The sequence below is a fragment of the Aspergillus udagawae genome, assembly GCF_001078395.1.
Source record: "Aspergillus udagawae IFM 46973 DNA, scaffold_8, whole genome shotgun sequence".
NCBI lineage: Eukaryota > Fungi > Ascomycota > Eurotiomycetes > Eurotiales > Aspergillaceae > Aspergillus > Aspergillus udagawae.
Genome location: NW_025091271.1, coordinates 1,379,206 through 1,401,043, shown reverse-complemented (window position 1 = coordinate 1,401,043; position 21,838 = coordinate 1,379,206). Strand labels below are relative to the sequence as shown.

The 21,838-nt window shown below is 49.3% G+C and overlaps 6 protein-coding genes across 6 annotated transcripts; 4 read left to right on the top strand and 2 right to left on the bottom strand.

The window, feature by feature from the left end:
• Positions 1-298: 298 nt before the first annotated feature.
• Aud_009964 (putative dUTP diphosphatase Dut) lies at positions 299-814 on the top strand (the record flags this gene model as incomplete). Its single annotated transcript, XM_043294807.1, has 1 exon — positions 299-814. The coding sequence occupies one exon, from the start codon at positions 299-301 to the stop codon at positions 812-814; it is 516 nt and encodes a 171-aa protein (XP_043150742.1).
• Positions 815-885: 71 nt separating this feature from the next.
• Positions 886-1,705, bottom strand: Aud_009963 (SDR family NAD(P)-dependent oxidoreductase; the record flags this gene model as incomplete). Its single annotated transcript, XM_043294806.1, has 2 exons — positions 886-1,563; positions 1,613-1,705. 2 exons carry the CDS (start codon positions 1,703-1,705, stop codon positions 886-888), a joined length of 771 nt encoding a protein of 256 aa, XP_043150741.1.
• Positions 1,706-2,220: 515 nt separating this feature from the next.
• On the bottom strand, positions 2,221-4,020 carry Aud_009962 (ferric reductase family protein; the record flags this gene model as incomplete). Its single annotated transcript, XM_043294805.1, has 1 exon — positions 2,221-4,020. One exon carries the CDS (start codon positions 4,018-4,020, stop codon positions 2,221-2,223), a length of 1,800 nt encoding a protein of 599 aa, XP_043150740.1.
• Positions 4,021-8,337: 4,317 nt separating this feature from the next.
• Aud_009961 (ankyrin repeat domain-containing protein) lies at positions 8,338-11,896 on the top strand (the record flags this gene model as incomplete). The annotated part of the gene is made up of 4 exons (XM_043294804.1): positions 8,338-8,520; positions 8,577-8,807; positions 8,839-8,888; positions 8,977-11,896. The coding sequence occupies 4 exons, from the start codon at positions 8,338-8,340 to the stop codon at positions 11,894-11,896; spliced, it is 3,384 nt and encodes a 1,127-aa protein (XP_043150739.1).
• A 5,709-nt stretch (positions 11,897-17,605) lies between these two features.
• Positions 17,606-18,077, top strand: Aud_009960 (uncharacterized protein; the record flags this gene model as incomplete). The annotated part of the gene is made up of 2 exons (XM_043294803.1): positions 17,606-17,617; positions 17,706-18,077. 2 exons carry the CDS (start codon positions 17,606-17,608, stop codon positions 18,075-18,077), a joined length of 384 nt encoding a protein of 127 aa, XP_043150738.1.
• Positions 18,078-20,604: 2,527 nt separating this feature from the next.
• Aud_009959 (GNAT family N-acetyltransferase) lies at positions 20,605-21,156 on the top strand (the record flags this gene model as incomplete). Its single annotated transcript, XM_043294802.1, has 1 exon — positions 20,605-21,156. The coding sequence occupies one exon, from the start codon at positions 20,605-20,607 to the stop codon at positions 21,154-21,156; it is 552 nt and encodes a 183-aa protein (XP_043150737.1).
• Between the last annotated feature and the right edge of the window lie 682 nt (positions 21,157-21,838).

Here is a 21,838-nt window from a genome sequence, read left to right as displayed (position 1 = left end):
CTAACTATGCCAAGCTTAAAATCTCTATCGCAAATCGCCGACGCCATACTCCCTAAGGAGTAGCGGGCCTAGACTGTTCTTTAATTTTGCTAGTTAGGTTGGAGCACTTCTCTTGGCGCTCCGTCCCAGCCACCTGTATATCTTGGCCTAATACTAGACCCTTCCGGTCAATGGATCGATGTTTACAGTCATTGGAAACACTCAGCCCACTATTATATGAGACCTTGATTTGCTATTACACTGTGCTATTTGTCTTTAACGGCTCTCAACTGACTACACGAGACTGCACCGAGATAGAATGATCATCCCTGGCCGCGCTCTCCTCACCCGCACCATCATCCGCAATGTCCAGAATCCCGCCCTGCAAGTCCAGCCCTGCGGCGTGGACCTGACCCTCAAACGAGTCCTCACCTGGACATCGCCCGGAACAATCGATCTAGAAAACCAGCGTCGCCAGACCGCGTCAACTATCGAGATCCCCTTCCCCGCATCAAGTACCGCTTCTCCAGAGGAGCGCTTTCTCGATCTCGCGCAGGGATCCTATCTCGTCGAATTCAACGAGACAGTTTCTGTCCCGCTTGACCTCATGGGCCAGATCTTCGTGCGCAGCTCGCTCTTCCGCTCTGGTGTGTTGCTCACCGCCGGTGTGATGGACAGTGGATATGTCGGGGCAGTCGGTGCCTTGATGCAGGTGCTTAATCCCGCCGGACTGAGGGTGTATCCCTCTGCGCGCCTAGCGCAGTTTGTTTTTCATCAGATGAGCGAGGAGGTTGAGGGGTATGCGGGTGTTTACCAGGGGAGGACGTCGCTTTAACCAATAGGACCATTGCCATTAATACACTCATCTAAACCTCTCAAGACTAGTTGATGTTACATGACTGATAATCAATTCATATGCATCCCCCCACTAACACAAATACTCTGCCCCGTCACCCATCCCCCTTCCTCCCCCGCTAGGAAAGTCACCACGCGCGCAATATCCTCCGGCAAAGCGACTCTACCCCCCAGTGGCGTACTTTGCTGGATATAAGCGAGCACGTCAGCCGGAATCTCCCGGCGCAACATATCAGACTCCACCGCCCCAGGCTCAATAGCATTAACCGTACACCCCACCGGACCCAGCTCACAGGCCAACGACCTCGTGAATCCCTCCACGGCCGCTTTGGACGCGGAATACACCGAGAAACCAGGTGATCCGCGCCGAGCGGCTACAGAGCTGAGGTTGATGATCCGGCCGGGGGCGCGGAGATGCGGGATTACGGCTTTGGTCATGTTCATCAAGCCGAAGACGTTGATGTCGAAGACGGAGGAGATGTCGTCGTGGGTTGTTTCCACCAGATTCTTGCATTGCGAAACCCCTGCGTTGTTGACTAGGATGTCGATCTTGTTATCTGCATCGGGGAATGCCTCAAACGTGGCCGCGAGGATCAGGCCTGGGGCGTCTGGCTGTCTGAGATCGGCTTGGACCTTGGTTGCTGCGGAGCCGTTGTTCAGGGAGCGGATTTTGACGCATAGCTCGTCGATTCCCTGCGCGCTGCTCGCGGAGGTGTAGGTCAGGGTGAGCTGTGTGGATTAGCCATAGCACTGCAGAGGTGAAGAAAGGGGGAAGTACCTTTGCACCCTGCTTTGCGAGATGAAGGGCGATCCCGGCGCCGATTCCGCGCGAGGCGCCGGTGACAATGGCGATTTTTCCTTGAAGGCTCATTTTGATTGGTAATCTGTACTTGACTGAGGGTTATGGATTTGTAAAGAGAGAAGGCATTTGCGGTCTTATATATGTGCGGTATGCTTCATTGCATAACGTTATATTATAACACAATTGTGGAGATTATCGTATTGAAGATCGTAGAAGATACTGTCCTGGTCAGATCGAACGATATTGAGCCATCTAAGAGACGAGAACGATATCCTTTCCGAGGTCGAATTGACTTCGCAGCGCCATAACGTTATGCGATACGAAGTATACCCAGAACGGCGCATTGCGAGCTCGCTGATTGGACCAAAACTACAATCTCATTACTGACTAGTAGTAGCTCTACTCCATAGTAGTGGATTACTTCTGCTTGTACTCGCGTCATTTATAAGAATTTGTCTCTGTTACCGAAAGCGAATACGCAAGTCCTTATAGCGAGCCGTCGGTAAACATACACTTTTATTGTTGCACAGCAACAGTATTAGACATTATTTACATACTAGTAGAACAGAATATCCCAACGCCACCTACCAAGTAAACGCTTCCTCCACAAAATCAACTGCAGCCCCCCGATCCACCTGCCGCCTAGTCGCCTCCCTCACATCATCTCCCAACGCTCCCGGCCCACAAACCGACACCACCGTCGCCCCAATCCTCCTGGGCATAACCTCGTCCATCACAGTAGCTGGATTACACCGCCCCGCAAACGTCCGAATCACACCCCCCGGCGAGCGCATCTCGCCGCGACTCCTCGGCTTCGACACAAACAGCATGATCGTCAGGATTGTCTCGGCGTTGGGCATCTGCAGAATCTCCTGGATATACTCCAGCACCCAGCGCACGCTGTCCATGCTGCGGACCGCCCAGACCAGCGTGATGGACCGCGTGGCGGCTCGGCCGTCTGCGGCGCGGAGAAGGAGATCCCGGATGAAGAGGAGGTGGTGCGTTATGCCCACGCCGCCGGAGAAGAGGATCGCGGTGCCGTAGCTGGCCATGTTCACTGCGTGGGAGGAGTACGGGCCCTCGAGCAAGCCCGTTGTTGTGAAGGTTTCGTCTGGGGAGGACATTGCGCGAGTGTACAGGGCGCGGGTCATGCCCTGGCGCGCGGCGACGACTAGTGTCACTGCTGTGTGATTTAACGTGGAGGATTGGCTTTCGAGAGTGAGGGATTTGATGTCGGTGATAGAGGATCGGATGCTTTTCGGGCGGGAGGTGCTGGAGGTGCTGGAGGGTTCTGCCCATGCGGCGGAGAAAGGGTGCGACATCCACCAGGAGATTTGGGGGATGTACGCGAAGAAGTGGCTGCCCGCGGGGACGGGGTAGTGTCTGGGGAGGAAGAATGTGAGACGGCAGGCTTCACCAGGAAGCGCTTCTACCCGCAGCTTTGTCATGCCGTGTCGCCGGGACACATTCAGGAAGACGAGCCAGAGGAGTCGGGTGGACCGTTCTGCACTCCAGATGAGAATGATCCCTTGGATCCATGGTTTTTGCGGCAGGCTGTGCATGTCCAGGTGTAGGTATATGCCTAAGAGGATGAAGAAGGCGCCCACTTGGTGAATGCAGAGAAAGGTCTCGTAGAAGGCATGCCGTACAGGTGAGAGGGAATGAAGAATGAAAAAGCCCATGACTGCAGTTGCAACCATTCCCCAGGCGTAGGAGGGCGTTTCAGCAAGATGCTGGGCAAGTGCGGCCGTGTTTGCGTCTCGGACGGTGTTGACGGCCCAAGCAGCCATGTGAATTATGCTCTCGATGGCGGCGATGCGGCCCAACCATCGGTGAAAAAGGTTGTATGAGTCAAAACTGATCCGTAGGAGAGGGATCAAGGGGTTGTTGCGGGTTGCAAAGAGCACAAGAGGCACTATGTTTAATGTGGCCAATGTACCGGAACGCCCTCGAAGCTCTGCAATGATGGCGGGCGTTTCGTTCTGATAGTTGAGGTCACAGCAGTAGACGATTTGGCTGACAATATATCCAAAGATAAGAAGTGAGTCAAATCGGGAAGGCACAGTGCCCATATTCATGGCTGACGAGAGCTGGATCTCCCGGTTATGGCGCTTGCCGAACAATGGCGCGTAGAGCAGACGGCTTTTGATTCGAACCCAGAGCGATGATTCCGTGATGCTCCAGAATGATTGTTGCTTTTCAGTTGCACCGGAACAGACGATGTAGCGAAGATATGCATGCCCGATTTGAGCCACCCGTGCTAGTAGGACTATCCCGGCGAAGACCAACATGGATGAATAGATAAGTTGGACAAAAAGGACATCGCGAGGAGTGTTGAGGCCAGCATGGCCTGTGGCGTAATCCACCGTTCGATTAGTCGCCATGTTGATGATGTAGATTATTAGACTCAAGATGATCAACAGCAGTGTGCTCACTCGGTATATAAAGTCCGCCTATCACTCTAAGAATCATTGACAGCATGATCCACCAGGACATCAGCGTGAAGAACTCCATGTGCGATACCCCTCTTTTTTTTTATTTTTCTTTTTAGGGGCAGCACACCATGACATAGCTTGATACAGGGGAGGGCAGGGGTCTGCGTCCGATTCCATGGCACCTTAGCGGCTGTCATCCTGGCTATCCGGCTTTTCGACAGAAAGAGTGACAAATGAGAGGCATCTATCGTTCTCCATCGTTCGAGGGAAGACCTTTGGATTCGGTGTCAACTGCTAAGCGACAAAGTTCAGGGTCTTGGTGAAACATACGGAGGTATCAACGACAAAAGCTGCTCCAGCTTGTCTCCAGTTAAGCGCACCTCCTGTCCTGTAAAGGATGCCAGAGTGCTTCAGATGAGAAGCTTCTCCTCCATGTGACTCAGTGTGAGACGCTTTTGTGAAGAAGGAGGAGCTGTCCGTGGAGACAGGAACCGTTCCATGGGAACCTCCTTCGATGGTGAAACATTCGTTGCTCCAGGAGGTTGTATCCTCATGTTGTATCCTCTCTGCGGGGAAGCAGAAAGATGAGTTATCGACTTGAATATGGTCTGTGGTATAGGATGGTCTGAGACTGATCCTCATCGGCAGTTTCAGGTTGCTAAATATCCGGCTCAAACCCTGGGTCTGGTAACTGTCCGCTGTCCCCACCGTTTCAGAGTTCCTAATTATAGTATAGTCCCAAATATGAGACATTCGATATCTCTCGCTTAAGTCTTCACCTTGCCTCTATAAGAGTCTTGAGATAGCAACATTAAAAATACATACCCGGAGGCAGCTTACTCCCTGCCACTGTTGGGAATTGTCAACATACCTTAATGATCTAGGAAGTAAGCATGAATAACAAAGTCTAGACGATCCTGAGTTCTTGTTCCTGACCCCTGCACGCAGGCCATTAGTTGATCCGCGTTAGTGCCTGTGCAAAAGCACTAGTGCCTGGACCTCGGCGAATTCTACATTACTATTATTAATTGTAAACAAATCCTACCTGATCCTGTCACATGTTCTCCCACCACTATAAGAGGTACATCTCACTCTATCTCTGTTCTCCGGAGCAAGCTTTGCTTGCCATACTCTGTATGAGTGGGAGTGTGAAACCAATAATAGGGATATTATGCATTGAAAGCGATAGAAGTTTAAAACAATGCTACGTAGCTGGCTTGAAAGTTTATCTATGTGATGGAAACTGGGGTATTCTATAGTATATCATGTAAGTTCACTGTCCTATAACATGATTTCTCAATCTGATAATATGCTCATTCAAAAAACTTGGATTGATAATCTTGATTAATATAGGGTACCCAAGTACCCAATCTACTTTTCGACAAAATATAATAATAACTCAGCAAATCGTAGTGGAAGGATTCCCTGTCAACCCTCACTTCTGATGCGACCCCAGCCTTGACCAGAATCTTTAGTTGTCCATTTGGAACACATCCCTCTCACTTTGACTTCGTCCTTCACATCAGGGGAAATTGACTCTGATTCCGTGACAGCTGCTGAAGTATCTCCTCCGACATCTGCCCGCGGTACGCAGCTGACCTGGTTCCGATAGTGATGATACGTTTCGCAGACATGAGGCCACCAATTGTTGCCGTGACCAGCGAGTGGGAGTCATCATCTGATGTGATGTGTCTATCAAGTACCCTCGGCCAGGTCAGATGAATGGCTCTTCCATCCCGCGCCTCCGAAGACAAAGCAGGAAGCGTTTCATCGCCGACTGAGGTATACCTAGCTCATGATCCGGCGGCAGCATAGAGAAAGTATGTCCTGTCCAGGGAAGCAGGCAGCGGCTGTGGTGACCGTGTGATTCCAACCATCACCAGTATCTCAAGGTTTCATCCCTCGTTTTTCTCATGCGTCCGATGCTTCAGACTCTGCATAGCCCATAGGAAATGAAAGCAGAATAGAAAGACCCAGATGATAACGATCAGAGCCATGCTTGCAGCGAGTAGAACCAAACTTGCAACTGCGAATCGTTGTGATCCTTGCTGGAAGTTGTGATCATCTTGTAACTTTTGTGTCCCGAGTCCTACCTGCATCGCACTTAATGCAACGGTCATGTACGCAAAAACCGCAAAGATCCAACTGAAATTCCTCGCAAAGAAGGCTTTATACCACGTCGACTCGGATTTGAATCCCTTGATAAAATTTGTTGTGGAGAAAACTGAAGGGAAAAATCTGTATATCCGGTGCAATCTTGAGAGACGCAGCTCGCCGTATCGATACCGAACAGAGACATTGCTAAGGGTGTGTATATCAACGTGACTTAGAAAGTCGGCCAGAAAGTTCACCCAATTCTCCCAAGTGATTGGTTTAGGCAAAAGACCGCTGGAATGCGCTACGCTAAGGTCGGATTTATGGCATATAAGCCAGCTGTAGGATAGTAGAAACCCATAAGCAGCTTTGCGTAAAGATTCATCTTGAAATTCCTTTTCGAGATGGTCCTGCCAAAACTGATAGGAAAGCAGATATTCCGGAAGCGGTTTGACGAATATACGAGACTCATGCCATACAAGGTGCTCGTTAGGATCTTCGGTGACTATGATTGTGCGATCAAGCAGTTTTTGTCGATGCAATGGCCGTGCAGCCCTAGGAAGACCTGCGAGCCAGAGATGTTGATGGATTTTGTCCAGACGGGGTGTCCGGAGATCTTGCTCAAGGTATGCGCGCAGGTCATCCACGGGATAGAGGGGGGAAGTGCTCTGCGGAATGTAGACAGGTAGACAAACAGGACCCCTTAGAAGTTCATTTTCTTTCTGGAAAGGGGGACTGACAGTGCATTTGACTGTCAACTCTTCGCCGTTGCTTTGATTAATTCGATTATGTCCTTCTCACCTTGTGGACTCCATCTTCCATCAACTTCGCAACCCCATTGACTCTAGAAACGTAAAATGAAACGCTTTATAATGGAGAGAAACATCCTTAACACGCTGGCCTTTGATCCGGGTCAATTTTCCAGAATTATTTCATAATAAAAAGGGAAACAAAAAACAAGATATTGAAGAGTTGAGGAGTTGAGAGATCTGCCTGGAGGTTTGGGCGCGGCGCGGTAAGGCTAGGAAATTGCCAGGGCAAAGGGATTGAGCCAGTAATATCACTCCAAGGCGTAATAGCCATTAATGCACAGGCGCAGCAGAGCGCCAGAAAGGCAGAGACTGATTGGACATCGAGCAAGGCTGAGCATTGGCGCGTACTGACTGGTTGGCCTTGAGCCCGTGACTTGCTGAAAATCCTTACCGACTTTGACTTCAGCTTCACTTTGTTAACCCTTCAGAGATGTTCACCATCGGCAGTATTTCTGCATTATGGCAACAGACCACTATCAAAACTTCAGGCTAAGGGGAATTCCACTTAGATATCAAACCAGGCCTGATGTCCGGGAGCTTATCATGAGCGTCCTTTCTATTGGACCTGGTGCAAGCGTCGCAGTTCATTCTCTTGCCATTGACCCTGTCCGGCGCAACAGCAAGGTCGCCACTCTTAGTTTCCATACTCTCCCTGTCTCTTTGTCTAAAGATTCAAAAGATCAGTGGAAATTTGCGCTGCCGTCGGACGGAGACGAAGACATTGTGAACACCAGACACACTCTTATACTGGATACTCACTTCTCAGGGTTCACGCCTCTCCAACATTCTGGAGAAGGTAGCTGTGATGTGGAGTAAGTCTCCCCAGCACCTGTGGTCACGAAAGGCTTTGACATGTCCTAAGCGTGATCGCAATATCCGGTCTTGGTGGGCACGCCTTTGGTTCCTTCAAAGAAAGGGGTGGTTCTTTCATGTGGCTTCGTGATGCGTTTCCGTTGGATTTCCCTAATGCAAGGGTTCTGATCTACGGTTATGATACTCAACTCGTTCGGAGCAGTTCGTTCCAGAACTTGACAGACTTGGGTAGAGCCCTTCAAATCGATATGAAAGGCATCCGGGTAATTGCTCCTCGCATCTCCCAAATTTGCACCCTATGGCTTATACAGTGTCCAGGAATGCAGCCAATCCCGTCCCATATTATTCATTGGACATAGTCTCGGAGGTCTTGTGATTAAAGAGGTCTGTATCGACATCAATACTCATAGATCAAGGAAGGTTCGCCGTATGCTCACAAGCCGGTTGGCAGGCTATATGCAAGCTGAAAGAGGAAATGGATGAGACCGGCGCATCAATATTGAATTCCATTTGCGGGTTCCTATTCTTCGGCGTTCCCCATCAAGGGATGGCTATCGAGTCGCTCGTCCCCTTGGTAAAAGACCAGCCCAATCGTGGCCTGCTCGAGTCCCTCGGTAAGAATTCAGCGCTTCTCATGCGCCTCGAACAGGATTTCAGGGATGCATTTAGCGAAAGGCCCATTCGTATTATCTCTTTCTACGAAACGGAGAAGTCGCCTACCGCAGTGAAGGTGAGCTACTGAGCAGTTCAACGCTTTTGCCTTATAACTGCTTAGACCTTTTCTAGATAAATGACCGGTGGGAACTTTCTGGACCTTCGCAAGTCTTGGTTGACGTCTCATCCGCGACATGCGGCAGTAAAAACCAACACCCAATCAGCCGCAGTCACTCCGAGATGGTGAAATATAGCGACCAATATGATGGGCTCTATATACGTGTTAAGACAGTTCTACGACCGCTACTGTGCAAAGTACCAGGCATGCGTGATGCATTGAGTGCAGAAGCTGGAAATAACTGTGTGTGACCAGATGTGATTGTTTGGCTTGTAGTATACTAAGAGTTTCTCCAGCATTAGTGCCGCATTCAACAAGAAGCTTAGGTATGTAGTGCGAGACCGAATGCCCAACTGGCAGCTGACTCGTCGCAGAGTGTCTCAGGTCACTTTCTTTTCGAGAACAAGACCATAGACTCGATGATATTCATTCTGCAGTAAACACTTGTGGGTGGCTCCTCAATGATGCGCAGTACAAGGATTGGATGAACAAGCCACGAGGTCTTTTCTGGATCAAAGGGAATCCTGGGGCCGGCAAATCCGTCCTCATGAAGTTTGCTGCTATAGCAATGGCTCACAGAAAATATGGAGAGCTTGTCATATCCTACTTCCTACACGGTCGAGGAACGCTTTTGCAAAAGACGCCATTGGGTGTTTTCCGCGCACTGTTAAACAGCATGCTCAAATCATTCCCAACTTACCTCTCTGAGCTCACTGTCAGGTTCGAGGATCGCGAGAAACGATTTGGGTCCTATGAGGAAGGTAGATGGACCTGGACGGAAAAAGAGCTCCAAGAACTTTTGTTCCGAGTTCTTACAAAAGGGACGAAGGCCCATCCCGTTGTCATTTTTGTCGACGCGCTTGACGAGGCTGGCAAAGATGCTGCGAGAAGCTTGCTGGCGTACTTCAGAGATATGATGAAAGATATTGAGCGCGAGGAAGGACTGGTAAAGATATGTGTTTCTTCTAGACACTATCCTATCCTTGGCCACGACATCTTCCCAAGTATTTCCGTGGAAGAGCGAAATGATCAGGACATTCGATTGGCCATTCGAGATAAGCTCGAAAACGTGCAACCAGACACAAAGCGCCAGCAAATTGAAAAGGAGATCTTGCTAAAAGCTCAAGGAGGATTTCAATGGGCCGTCTTGGTTTGCGACATGGTGATTGAGGAGAACGACAATGGCACCAAGGCGGAGAAGCTGCAGGAAAAGCTCCTCGCTATACCTGAAGCTCTTGATGAACTATACTCAGACATTCTGGGTGGTCTTCCAGAGACCGAAAGGCATCAGACTGTCAAGTTGTTCCAGTGGGTCTTATTCGCAGCGCGGCCGTTGTCTGCGCAAGGTCTTCGGGATGCACTTTCTATTGATAAGGACACGCAGCGCAATACTGAAATTAGAAAGCACCCAAGTTGGTCCGACACTCTGCCTGAGTTTGAGAAGCATGTCCGACACATTTCGGGGGGACTGATTGAATTCAAAACACGCGATATTTGTGACAAATATTACCCTGACGAAGCCGACAAGGAAGCTCATTTGATCCACCAATCCGTTGCTGAGTATTTGCTGGAGAATTTCCTCCGCCATGTTGAACATGACCAGAATAGGCTTCAATCTCCAATCGCAGCTGGCCATTTTCAAATATCGAGGTCCTGTCTCAGATATTTGACGTTAGAAGATGTGCTAGAAGAAGCTCAGCTGTGGCCCGCCAAAGTCTGGACAAGGTTCCCACTGGTCCCATACGCTGTGCGGTTCCTGTTCCACCATATTCAGATAGTGGAAGAACAGGGAATCGCGCAACCTGACCTCCTCTCTCTCGTTCAATTAGATCGACCCTCAAACATGAAGAGAATTAGCAGTGTATGGTTGGCGACCGCGGACTTCTGCAAGAATCTAGGCTTGCTTTTAATTGGGGCAACGGCGCTTCATGTTCTGGTCGCATTGGGCTCGAAGAGTGCTTTTGACGACTTCTTGAAGAAGGATAATGTACAAGTGGACGGTAGAGATATTACTGGGAATACACCCTTACTTCTGGCAATCACATATGGTCAGCAGGATATGGCACTTGCGCTGCTGAATCGGTCGATCGAGTGGCGGCTTCGACAAAACGAAGGCTTTGAGAAGAGCATTAACGGTGCCAGAGCCAGAGTACTGGAAAAGTATTACCTTGTGGACAGTAATGCCAAGAATAAATTGGGTGAAACGCCCCTGACTGCTGCAATAACACTCAATGCCGAAGAGGTGATCTACAAATTGCTTGAGGCAGGGGCTGAACATGGTGACGAGGATACGCTGTTGGCTTCACAAAATGGGCTAACAGATCTTGTCAATCTTTTTCTTTCGCGCGGCGCGTCAGCAACTTTTCGGAATATATATGGAGAGTTTCCATTATATGTTGCTGTGGAAAATGGCCATAGGGAAGTCGTTGAAATCTTGCTCCGGAAGGAGCCTGCCGCAGTTGAGATGGAAGGGAGATTCGGTCGGCGAGTCCTAGTCATGGCAATAGATTATGATGAGATAGAGATCGCCATGCTCCTTATTCAACAAGGGAGTTTTCAACCGTCGAGTCCAACGCTGCTGAACGGCCTCTCTAGGGCACTTGAGAAGGACATGCCGGATTTGGTGGATATTATCCTACGGAAGAGCTTGGTAGACATCGACTTCGGCTCAAACCTGACATCACTTTCCTTTGCAGCAGAAAACGGATGTGAAGCAGTTGTCAAGATATTCCTTAGGGCAGGCGCAGACCCAGAGTCAAAGGGTAGCCTGCGTTGGACACCACTCTTTTTGGCAGCAGAGAAAGGGCATGAAGCAGCGGTTAAGCTACTCCTTGAAGCAGGAGCCAACCTAGAGGCTAAGGGTAGCGGGAATCAGACACCACTATCATGCGCAGCATGGAATGGGCGTGAAGCAGTGGTTAAGCTACTGCTCGAGGCAGGCGCCAACCTTGAGTCAAAAGATATCTATAATCGGACGCCACTGTTATTGGCAGCAGGGAGTGGGCATGAGGCAGTGGTTAAACTACTTCTTCAAGCAGGCGCCAAGCTAGAGTCAAAGGGTGGCTTAGATCATACACCGCTGTCACGCGCAGCATGGAATGGCCACAAAGCAGTGGTTAAACTACTCCTTGAGGCAGGCGCCAACCTAGAGTCAAAGGATATCCATAGTCGGACGCCACTGTTACTGGCAGCGGAAAGGCACAAAGGAGTGGTTCAGCTACTACTTAAGGCAGGCGCTAACCCCAAGTTTATGGATAGGTCTAGTCTGGCGGTGTCATGGGGCAGAAGTGAAGAGAGATGGGACAGCTGTGAAGGGGCACGGAGCAGCGAATAAACCCCTCGTTGAAGCAGAGAGAGTCAACCGATATCTATAATCAGACGCCAGTGCTATTGGCAGGACTGAGTAGCCATGAAGCAGTGGTTAAGCTATTACTTGAGTCAGGCGCCAACCCCGGCCATCGTGCTTCAAGTTTGAGTCTCTTTTACTCGTCGTCCACAAGTGAACCGGTACCAATTCACTTCCAAGTACGGTCCGAGAGTGATCTAGGAGTAACCCAAGAGTCATCCAGAGATTGAAGACTGGTCACGATGATATCCGAAAGCTAAGGGCAAAGTGGTATATAACAAGAAACGCAGGGGGTTATGTCCCAAGCCCTACCTGCATCGCACTTAATGCAACGGTTACGCACGCAAAAGCCGCAAAGATCCAGCTGAAATTGCGCGCAAAGAAGGTCAGGTCATGAGATGACGACCACCATAGAGCACCGGCAATTGGCGCCCAACTATGCTTTTGCGACTGAATTGGTCTACCACGACCCTACTCACATACAACATCCTAAGAAGAGCCAGTTCGGGCCCGGGCTACTAGCCTCTGTCTCTTCGCCCCCGATTCTGCCTGACGCCGTATCTCTACTCTGCAGCTGGCCCTTTGATCGGTTCCTACTCCGTAGTTGGTCTACAATCAGTAGTGAGTGTTGTCCGAGGCATCCTAAGTCCAGCGAGATCTGGAATAGGGACGACCTTTGGTAATGTTCTGCAAGGTGGTTTGTCAACGGCTCAGATAGCATAACTTGCCCGTAGTAATTCCTAGGAAATACCGGATATCGTAATTCTAGCAAAAGATATACCACAGTGATCAATCCGCTGAATAAATAGAAGCAGAAAAACATGCCGATTTCAGTTTTAGAAATGATCTATCCATCAGCCAGCGCAATAGGCTCTCGCCAGCGACTCTCCACTCGATGCAAGTCAGATGCATGCAGTTGAAAAGCCGTTTTATGCAACAGAAACACTTCCATCAATCAGATTTAAGACGATCTTCATTGCAGATGATCTATACTCGTACTTCACCGCCAACTTCCGAGAAATTGCATCGAATGACGAACCTTAGTAAATGCCAGCAGAGACATGTATGTAGCATCATGGCTGCACCATAGGTTTTTATGGTGCGTGCGACGGAGTCACATTGAATATCACTGCTTTGAGTATCGAATATTTTGTCTCCTCCATATCATCGCAATGGCCAACAATTGCGCGACAGAAAATGAAGCCGAAAGCTTGACCTGCATGCTATAGGCCATCGCATAAACCTCGCGAACGCGAATTTGAATCTCCGGAGAAAACGTACGGATTGCTTCCGTCGTTTTTAAAAGAGCGGTCAGCTCTTCGGGACGGATCATGGATGATAATCGGCTCGTGAGATAGTGATTGAGAATGGCGGTCGAAGCGGCGACTCCCAAAACACCGCCAAGCATCCGAAGTTGCAGCCCAATCCCCAATGCGATGGATTGGTCCTTCTTATCCACCACAAGTGGCGCAAGCATAGTGAACGTTCCCACAGTTAACCCAACCCCTAGCCCAGCTAGGACCAGATATCCGAATTGAGGTACCCAAAGTTGTGTGGTAGAAGCAATGCCCGAGAAGAGGAAAAGCCCAAGAACCTGGCAGATCATACCAAATAACGCAATGTAACAGAAGGGAACTCGAAGACGCCCTGCCGCAAACGAGCAAGCCATGATTCCAAGAGGGCAGCTCAGCGCAAATGACAATAACTTGACACCAGCACCAATTGGGGAGCTTCCATTTACGGTTTGAAATCGTTGCGGGAGGTTGATAACACAGACCGTCAAGGGTGGCCCCGTCGTGAAGGATCCCCTACGGGCAGTTCGTCAGTGGGTCATCGGGGTTGGGAAGCCGGGGGGTACATACAAAGCGTCACCCATGAACACCCTGTTGGATGTAAGCTGCCATGGAAACACTGGGCTGATTTTGGAGTCATGTCGATAAATAAACCACTCCCACCAGATAAACGCAATCCACGAGATGCCTGAAATCACAAAAAAACCGATCACGATGCCTGAGGACCATGGATACTCGAAATTACCCTCCTGGAGAGCAGCAATGATGAACGAACATGCAGTGAGGATGAGAAATGTTCCAAAAAGGTCTAGCTGCCAGAGAAAGGTCTTAATATTAGGCCACGTTCGAAGTGATGTGGACTCATCCGCCGACGTGTGGGAATGGTGTGGGAAACGAGCTGGCATGGCCCAGGATATCAAGGCCAAAGCCACACCACCCGCGGGAACACTGCACTAATATTAGAGCAAGTTAAACCAAGAGGACAGAGTGGACACACTTGCACAGGAATACCCAGCGCCAGCTTCCACTATTGGCAATAGCACCTCCAAATAAGGGGCCTAGGACAAGGCCGAGAGACAAAATTGCACCGGCGACAGAGCTGATTTTGTCATACTTTTTGTAGGGTACGATGCGAACAAAGGAAAAGAGGGCTAAGGAGTATATGCCGCCCCCACCAAGGCCTTGAAATGCCCGACATATGATGCTGCGATTTCGGGTGGTCAGCTATGTCTGAGGACAATACGAGTCTTCCGGCAGACTTACAGCTGGCTAAGCTCTTGCGCACCGGCACAGGCTCCGGAGAATGCCACGAACAATAACACGGAAGTGAGGAGAGCCGCTTTGACCCCAAATATGGTGCCGCAGTTAGACCATATGATCAAAGATCCTACAGCGTCACAAGTCAGCAATGAACACACGATATCCGGCAGATGTAAGCAAGAGGAGAACCTGTAAACGTCAGCAGATAGGATGTAATAACCCAACTGCTTTGCCCTGAACCTCCGAGGTCATTGGTTATGGTTACCAACGATGTGCTAACGATGCTTTGCTCAAGACTACTTAGAAAAATAGCAAGTCCGAGGCTGCAGATTACCAGTTAATTGTCATAGTACATTGGACCTTTGGAGGCTCGGGACTTGTTACCCTGCCGCCCCTAGATATAGACGAAACCCTTGTAGTGCGCCCTCCCATCGAATGGGCTGGCCTGAGTCCATTGTGGCTATCGGCGAAACCTGGTCGCAAAGGACAAACCACTCTTTTGTGCCGTCACTCCCAAAGATCAAGATATTATTAAGGGAGACTACCATAAAGCCAAAATCTTGTAGTTGGTTCGTTGTTAGGCCAGTCAGCTGAGTTGAGATGCTCGCGCATATGTTCTGAGGCTGCATATGAGGCTTATTTTATACAGTCCCGGCTATCCGTGGCGACAGGTATTCGCTGGCGCATGGAAAAAAATGAACGGGGAGGGCCGTGGATCCATCTCTTATATATCGCTTTCGTGTCTATGCCAACATCTACCATTCATGGCTAGAGTGAATCAATTCTTCACCAAATGATTGGAGAGCGGTGCCGCTCTTCCTGCAAGGGCTGCCCGATCAGTCGATATGATATGGCTCCAAACTGTGGTTGATCGCATAAAATATTGGGGGCTATCTTTTTTGCCCAATGATGAGCAAGGGATTACGGAGATCTTCACCGGATGCGCAACGAAGGTTTGGAAACGTAGCACAACATGCAAGGAACCTTCTATAGCCCTTTTCTGCTAGCTCCAATCACAAGCTCAGAACACTCACTTTTGTCCACGCAATATAACCCAGCAAAAATAAGGTTTATTTTTGAGGATGGAATTACCTATATTTCATGGAAGCGGCCCTGAATCGACCTGTTAGTATGTCTTCAACCTCCTGTTCCATTCAGGACTACCTAGCCCCTCCAAAACCCTTACCAAAGCTCCAGGCGGCATCCTCAGACAATGGTGCTGCTTTCCGCGATGGACGATGGTGCAAGTTGTCATGTATCGAACGGCAATTCTCTGGACGGATCTCATGAAGGAACGGAGAACAATGGTGCTTCTGTCAATGGAAAGCATGTGACAGAAGCAGGTTCACAAGTTCCTATCGCCATCTGTGGCATGTCTGTACGTCTCCCGGGGGGCTTGCACTCACCACAAGAGCTCTGGGACTTCTTGATATCCAAGGGTGATGCCCGTGGCCCTGTACCAAAGTCCAAATACAACGCCCCCCGCACATTATTCTGAGAGGCGGAAACTGAGTACAGTTCAAAGCGACTGTGATGGACACTTCCTCGATGAGAGTATTGATATTTCTGCCATTGAACACATCATTCTTCCACATGAGAAAAGCCGAAGTCGAGCGGGCGGACCCGCAATAGCGGCAAATGCTGGAAGTGGTCCGGGAGTGCATGGAAGTTGCCGGCGAAACCAATTAGAAAGGCCGACAGATCGGCTGATACATGGGCAGCTTTGCTGAGGATTGGACTGAGTTGTATGCCAAAGATAAACAGCAGCACGGTCTGTACCGAGTGACTGGTTACGGTGATTTTATGCTGGCGAACCGCGTCTCGTTTGAAATGGATTTCATGGGGCCCAGGTCAGTTCAGAGGGTGTTCACTCTTTACGCATTGTTAATCTAATCAAACAGCATGTTCATCCGTACTGGTTGCTCTGCAGCTCTTGTTGCCTCCACGAAGCGTGTATGGCGGTCTCCCGTGGAGACTGCCAGGTGCCGTTGTAGGCGGGGTCAACCTAATAATGTGTCCAGGAATGAGTGCTGCCTTGTCGGAGCAAGGCGTTCTTTCGCCTGACAGATCTTGTAAGACTTTCTCCGCCAATGCCAACGGGTACGCCCGCGGAGAGGCAGTTTCTGCCGTCTTCATCAAGCGGCTGTCTGATGCTGTCCGTGATGGGTCTGAGACTACAGACTATGTTTTCAAGACACGATCTCTCATATATATGTATTTCAAACTACTATGTAACGAGGTTTTGACTCTCCCCTCTCGGCTAAATTCTCAATTTGAACATTCCAGACACGCCTTTCTTGTCCCGATTTACTTTGGATGATATCGGTCATAGCACAAGGACACGAACATTGGTACCATGCCTTCCATATGCTTGTTAAGGATATTGAGACTTTGGGGCGGTGTTACCCACACCGTCCGACCGCCGTCCAGACAGTAAGACAGTTAGACTACAGGTACAGACAGTTAGACCTTAGAATGACGCTAAACGCGCTGAGAAACGTGCCAAGGAACCATTCATGGTGGTGACTCTGGTGAGTATCATTATTATCATCAGTATCGTATGATCAAAGTCTACTAGGCCTTCTACCCTTGTTGATCAATCGGGTCGCTTTCCCCCGAGAGGGTTGATTTCACCTGAGATAATGATGTTAATCGGCAACTGGGTATGCCTCATAACCTACTCAATACATTTCCTCCACAATTTCGGTACGAAGTGACTCTCGCTCTGGTTAATCTCTCGGTATCTCGCTTGCGCTGTACTTTTTGCGCCGGCGGGCACACAGAACCAAATGGTCTACGCTTACGCGTGGCCAAGTGAGCAATTTCCGTAATTAGCCAGCTCGGGAGCCGCTTTTTGGATTATTAATATACTCGGTGGCGCTGGACGATAGAATATAACAGGCAGCCTTTGTGTTTGGTAGTTGGTTAATCTATGCATGTAACCAAGTTTATAGTCCTCCGGTGATCGATCCGACACCCTTTTGGACCGAAAATCTGAACCCAACAACACTTACGCATCTCGGCGCTCATGCCCCCCCGCTTGGCGCGGGCCGTTAGGATTAATACCTTAACCTAGCTATATTTTAATGACACTGGTGTTCGTTGAGATACAGCAGTCACCAAAACCTACTGATACCACTCCAACATGAGTTGCTGGGTAAGCGATATTTGTGAAAGAAACCATCTTCTATCACAGCCAAGCCCAGTTTTCCCAGGCACACAGACCCTAACACGATGACTTGCAGACTCTCCCCAGCTTCGTGAAACACATGAAGCGCGATCCCACTGGCAGGGGATGCACCCACCTCGGCAAGGACGGTGTCCTGCGGACCCTCTCGGGGGACTACGACGTCCTCGATGCGCGGGGCCTCAACCCCGAGGAGATCAAACAGATTCTGGACACTATGCCCCCGCAGATGGCTCGGATGATTCAAAAGGAGGACTTCCGTGACGTGGACGGTACAAAGGTTACAGAAGAGACACTATTCCATCCAGCGCCGGGTATCCTGCCGACGAAACTGAGCAAGGAGGAGGCTGCAGAAAGACGGAAACTGGTGAAGCAGAGTCAGGAGGCCTATTTGCAGGCAAAGAGGGAGCAGTGTGCAGAGCTGGAGTAGCGATTCGCCAGAGGATTTGCTATAGCTGGGATTGTTGGGAGATAAAGAGCTGAAGTCGAACGCACAATGTCTATTGTACCCTGGGTAATTTATTCCGGGGGCAAGACTGGAAGAATTTGATTTGTTTCATCATGCTTCGAGAGAGATTATTAAACTACTACGTTGCAATTACGAAGTTATGCGTGCTTGCCAGGAAGAATTCCATAACATGACATAATGGCATGACTACGGCATTATCACACTACCACCTTTGGATACATACGGCCTATTCGCGCACCTAAACCGCCGCGCAGCTAGACAGAGATCAATGGACCACTCTGTCGCAGTATCAGGGACTCGATGACTCTGTACTGGTTAGCGAGCAATGAATTGGGTAGGCATGGTCGATAATTTATTGGTTGGCGCCAAGGGACCTGATGTAACATCAATAATAGCAGCACTGCCAGCATCATCTGATGTAAGTCATGTAACTGATTCAAAGTGCTGGTTAGAAGCCCAGCGCATCCTAATAATTGGACAGTTCCTGTACAGTTAGCCTCTTTGTAATGAGTAATTTTTAAGAGCCTGAGCGAGGCGCACTTGCGTAAGTCTAGTTGATAAAATCTTAAGGTAGAGTACAATCCATGGCGTTTTGGGATTATACAGACCCTTGTATTGTTGGGTACAAAAAGACTAGAGCCCGGACCTTAATACATTCCCTCGACCGCACCCCAGCCAGTGTCTTTGGTAGTGGAAAGTATATATGTGGGACGTCTAGCAATGTGGTATTCTTTGTTAGACCATGTTCCCATTCTTTCTTTTTCTTGTCGGCAAGATCGGATGATGGGATAGGGTGGATAGTTGATGGCCACTTGCATTTCACACTCCCCTCCCTTAAGTCAAAACTCCTAAATAATAGAACGTCTTCGTCACTCGTCACTCTGCCTACTCATATAGTACCAATGAAACGGCTTCATCGAGTCACATAGTACATACTGTACTGTGCCTGTATAGCGGCCGCGGGTGATATCTACCTCAATTGACCTCGATGTATCAACAGAACGTCCATCGCAAACAGTAATGGGACATTCTTCAACTGGACCATTGACTGGGCGCCAGAAGCTGTAATCATTCAATCCAACGACCCGTGGAACAGAGGTCACATTTGTTTTCCAAACGGACGCTGCTGAAGGCTGCGACTTCTCTTCAGTCCAAGCAGAGAATATCCCCTGGATAAGCCAGGCGACGCAAGCCCTACGCTTATTCTCTACTTACTTAAGGGCATTTCACAGTCATACAACTCAGTGCAGAATATCAAGGCTGCAGGGAGTGCAACATGCGGTTATCTAAGCAAAGGTTAACACATTGCTAATGACGATGTTAATCTTAGTAGTTACCTCCGCATAACTCCCTTAAAGCCTGGTCTTTTAAGCGACGGCCCATGAAAAAGACCACTTAGGGCAGCTAGGCTGAAGGGTCTGGTAGTTCAGCAACAAGCCGACTCACCCTGGACCTATATATGAGCTGCAATGCACCACCCCCCTCTGATAATTCAATCCAAGAAATATGCTCGCACTTCGCCATGTCTAAGCTTGGTATACTAGGATGCTTATCCTTATCCATTTAAGCCATTCAAGATAGCGTGGCGTCTTATAGACTACTGAAGAAGCCTGCTCTTCTTCGAGACCTGGTCTCTAAAGCTTGGACTTCTACCCGCCTGCTAAAACAGTTAGCCGAAACAAGTGAACCGCATGTCAAACAAGAAAGACGCTAAACAGATAAGAAATAGGGGTAGAGGTTGTATCTAGTTATACTCAGAAGGATACCCTGGGTTGTTGGATGTAACATTCTATTTAGTACGACTGATCTCTACCAAGTCCAGCCTTCCCTACCCTTGCAAAACAACATCAATAGCATTATTTTCATTCTGTTTCAGTGCATCGATAATAGACACGTCACACGGAAGCAAACCAGTGATTCGGCGAGATGGACTATATTCGAGTCAAGGTCCGTCATCAAAGAAAAAGCCGTCTTGCCATTCGAGCCATTGAATGGATTAGTGTCCGCCGTAGCTGACAGGAGGATGGGCTCTCAAACTGGACGTAAGGCACTCCTCATAGAACAGATATCTACTTACAGGATGCTAATATCAAGTGATGGGTAAGAGATGTAAGCAAAATATTGCATGTGGTGATTATCACCACATGCTTCCGTGTATCCCGCAGGGCGTAGGGCGTGGCCCATGACAACCGCACTAAAGCCGCAATTGGGCAGCCAGAGATTGTACATCCTATATAATATCCCAGCTACCCAGACGCCGCCGTATAAGGTCTCAATCCTTTTATTTGACCATCAGTTTGCCAGCGCTCTGTCTACGGCAGGCAAAACTCCGCCAAAGTCCTTACCTTTCAACTGTCAACCCCAGGAAAGCGCAATACTCCTATTAATGTTCATATAACTATTGCATGATTCCTTCAATCAACAACCCATACATAATAACCCGATATCAACTCAGCATACAAAACAAATACGAACCAAATACTGAAATATGGCAACCCCCACCCTCAACTACCGCCTCGCAACCCCATCCGACGCGCCCCAAATCCAACAACTAGTGCAATCCGCCTTCCGCACCTCAGACCCCAGAGCAAACTGGACCGGCGACACAACCCTCGCCTCAAGCTTCAGCATCGAGACGACCGAGATCTTAAGCACGATCACCACTCCCAACAGCGCATTCCTCGTCGCCACAGACCCCACCGGCGGTCTGATCGCCTGCATCGGCATTTCCAGGAAGTTTACCGCCCACGCTGACCTCGCTCGCTTCTTCATGCTTGCTGTGGATGACGCTTACCAGCGTTGTGGGATCGGGCGGAAGATCCTTGCTTACGCGGAGGGGTATTGTCAGAGGAAATGGGGCGTTAGTAAGGGGGGGCTGAATGCGCTTTCGATCCGTGGGGAATTGATTCATTGGTATTTAAGGTGTGGATATCAGCCGACGGGGGAGGTGACGCCGTTTCCGGTTGAGAGGTTTAAGGGTATGGAGTTGCCTGAGGATTTGTGTTTTGTAGAGATGGAGAAGGAGTTAGTTGCGAGCTGAACTGCGTGCGGACTGATTCGGTGGTGCAGAGGATGCTCCAGCCCGGCATTGATTTGGAAAATTTATACCATCTTCATCATGATATTGGCGGCTGGATTCCGACGGCTGGGTCTACGCAGGCAACTGCGGAGTTGCCCTTAGCTTTGGGTAAAAGCCATTTGTTTGATTTCTGCCACTGGGCCGACCAGCAATAACTTGAACTGTCAAATGTTAACAAATGTAGCAAGCTCGACACAATTGGAGAGGTTTCAAATATCCCTGGTGGCTACTACATGGTCCTAAATTTTAGATGGTTTAGGGTACCCGAGCTGTCCAATGTTAATACCGCTTCAGTTCAGCCCCAGGGATACCATTCTGGGGCCTGCCATTTCATATCCAAACTAATATGGAGTCTATGCAACCTAGTTGGTACCCGAGCCCACGCCCAGCCAGTCATTATCCCACACGTAAACTGAGAGGCAAATAATTTCTCCATTCCTTCCAGCGGTAAAGACACGTACATCAGTTAATAGCAAGAGACAGGACATTTATTTCATCTGGCTTGTATGGAACCTACTTGGTATGTCAATCGGTATATAAAACAAATTGGAGAAGATTGAGCACCGTACAGTTATCGGGATATAATCATGCTATGAGCTCCCTTGGAGGCTCTTGACATCAGTCACCAGTTCTTGAGGATACA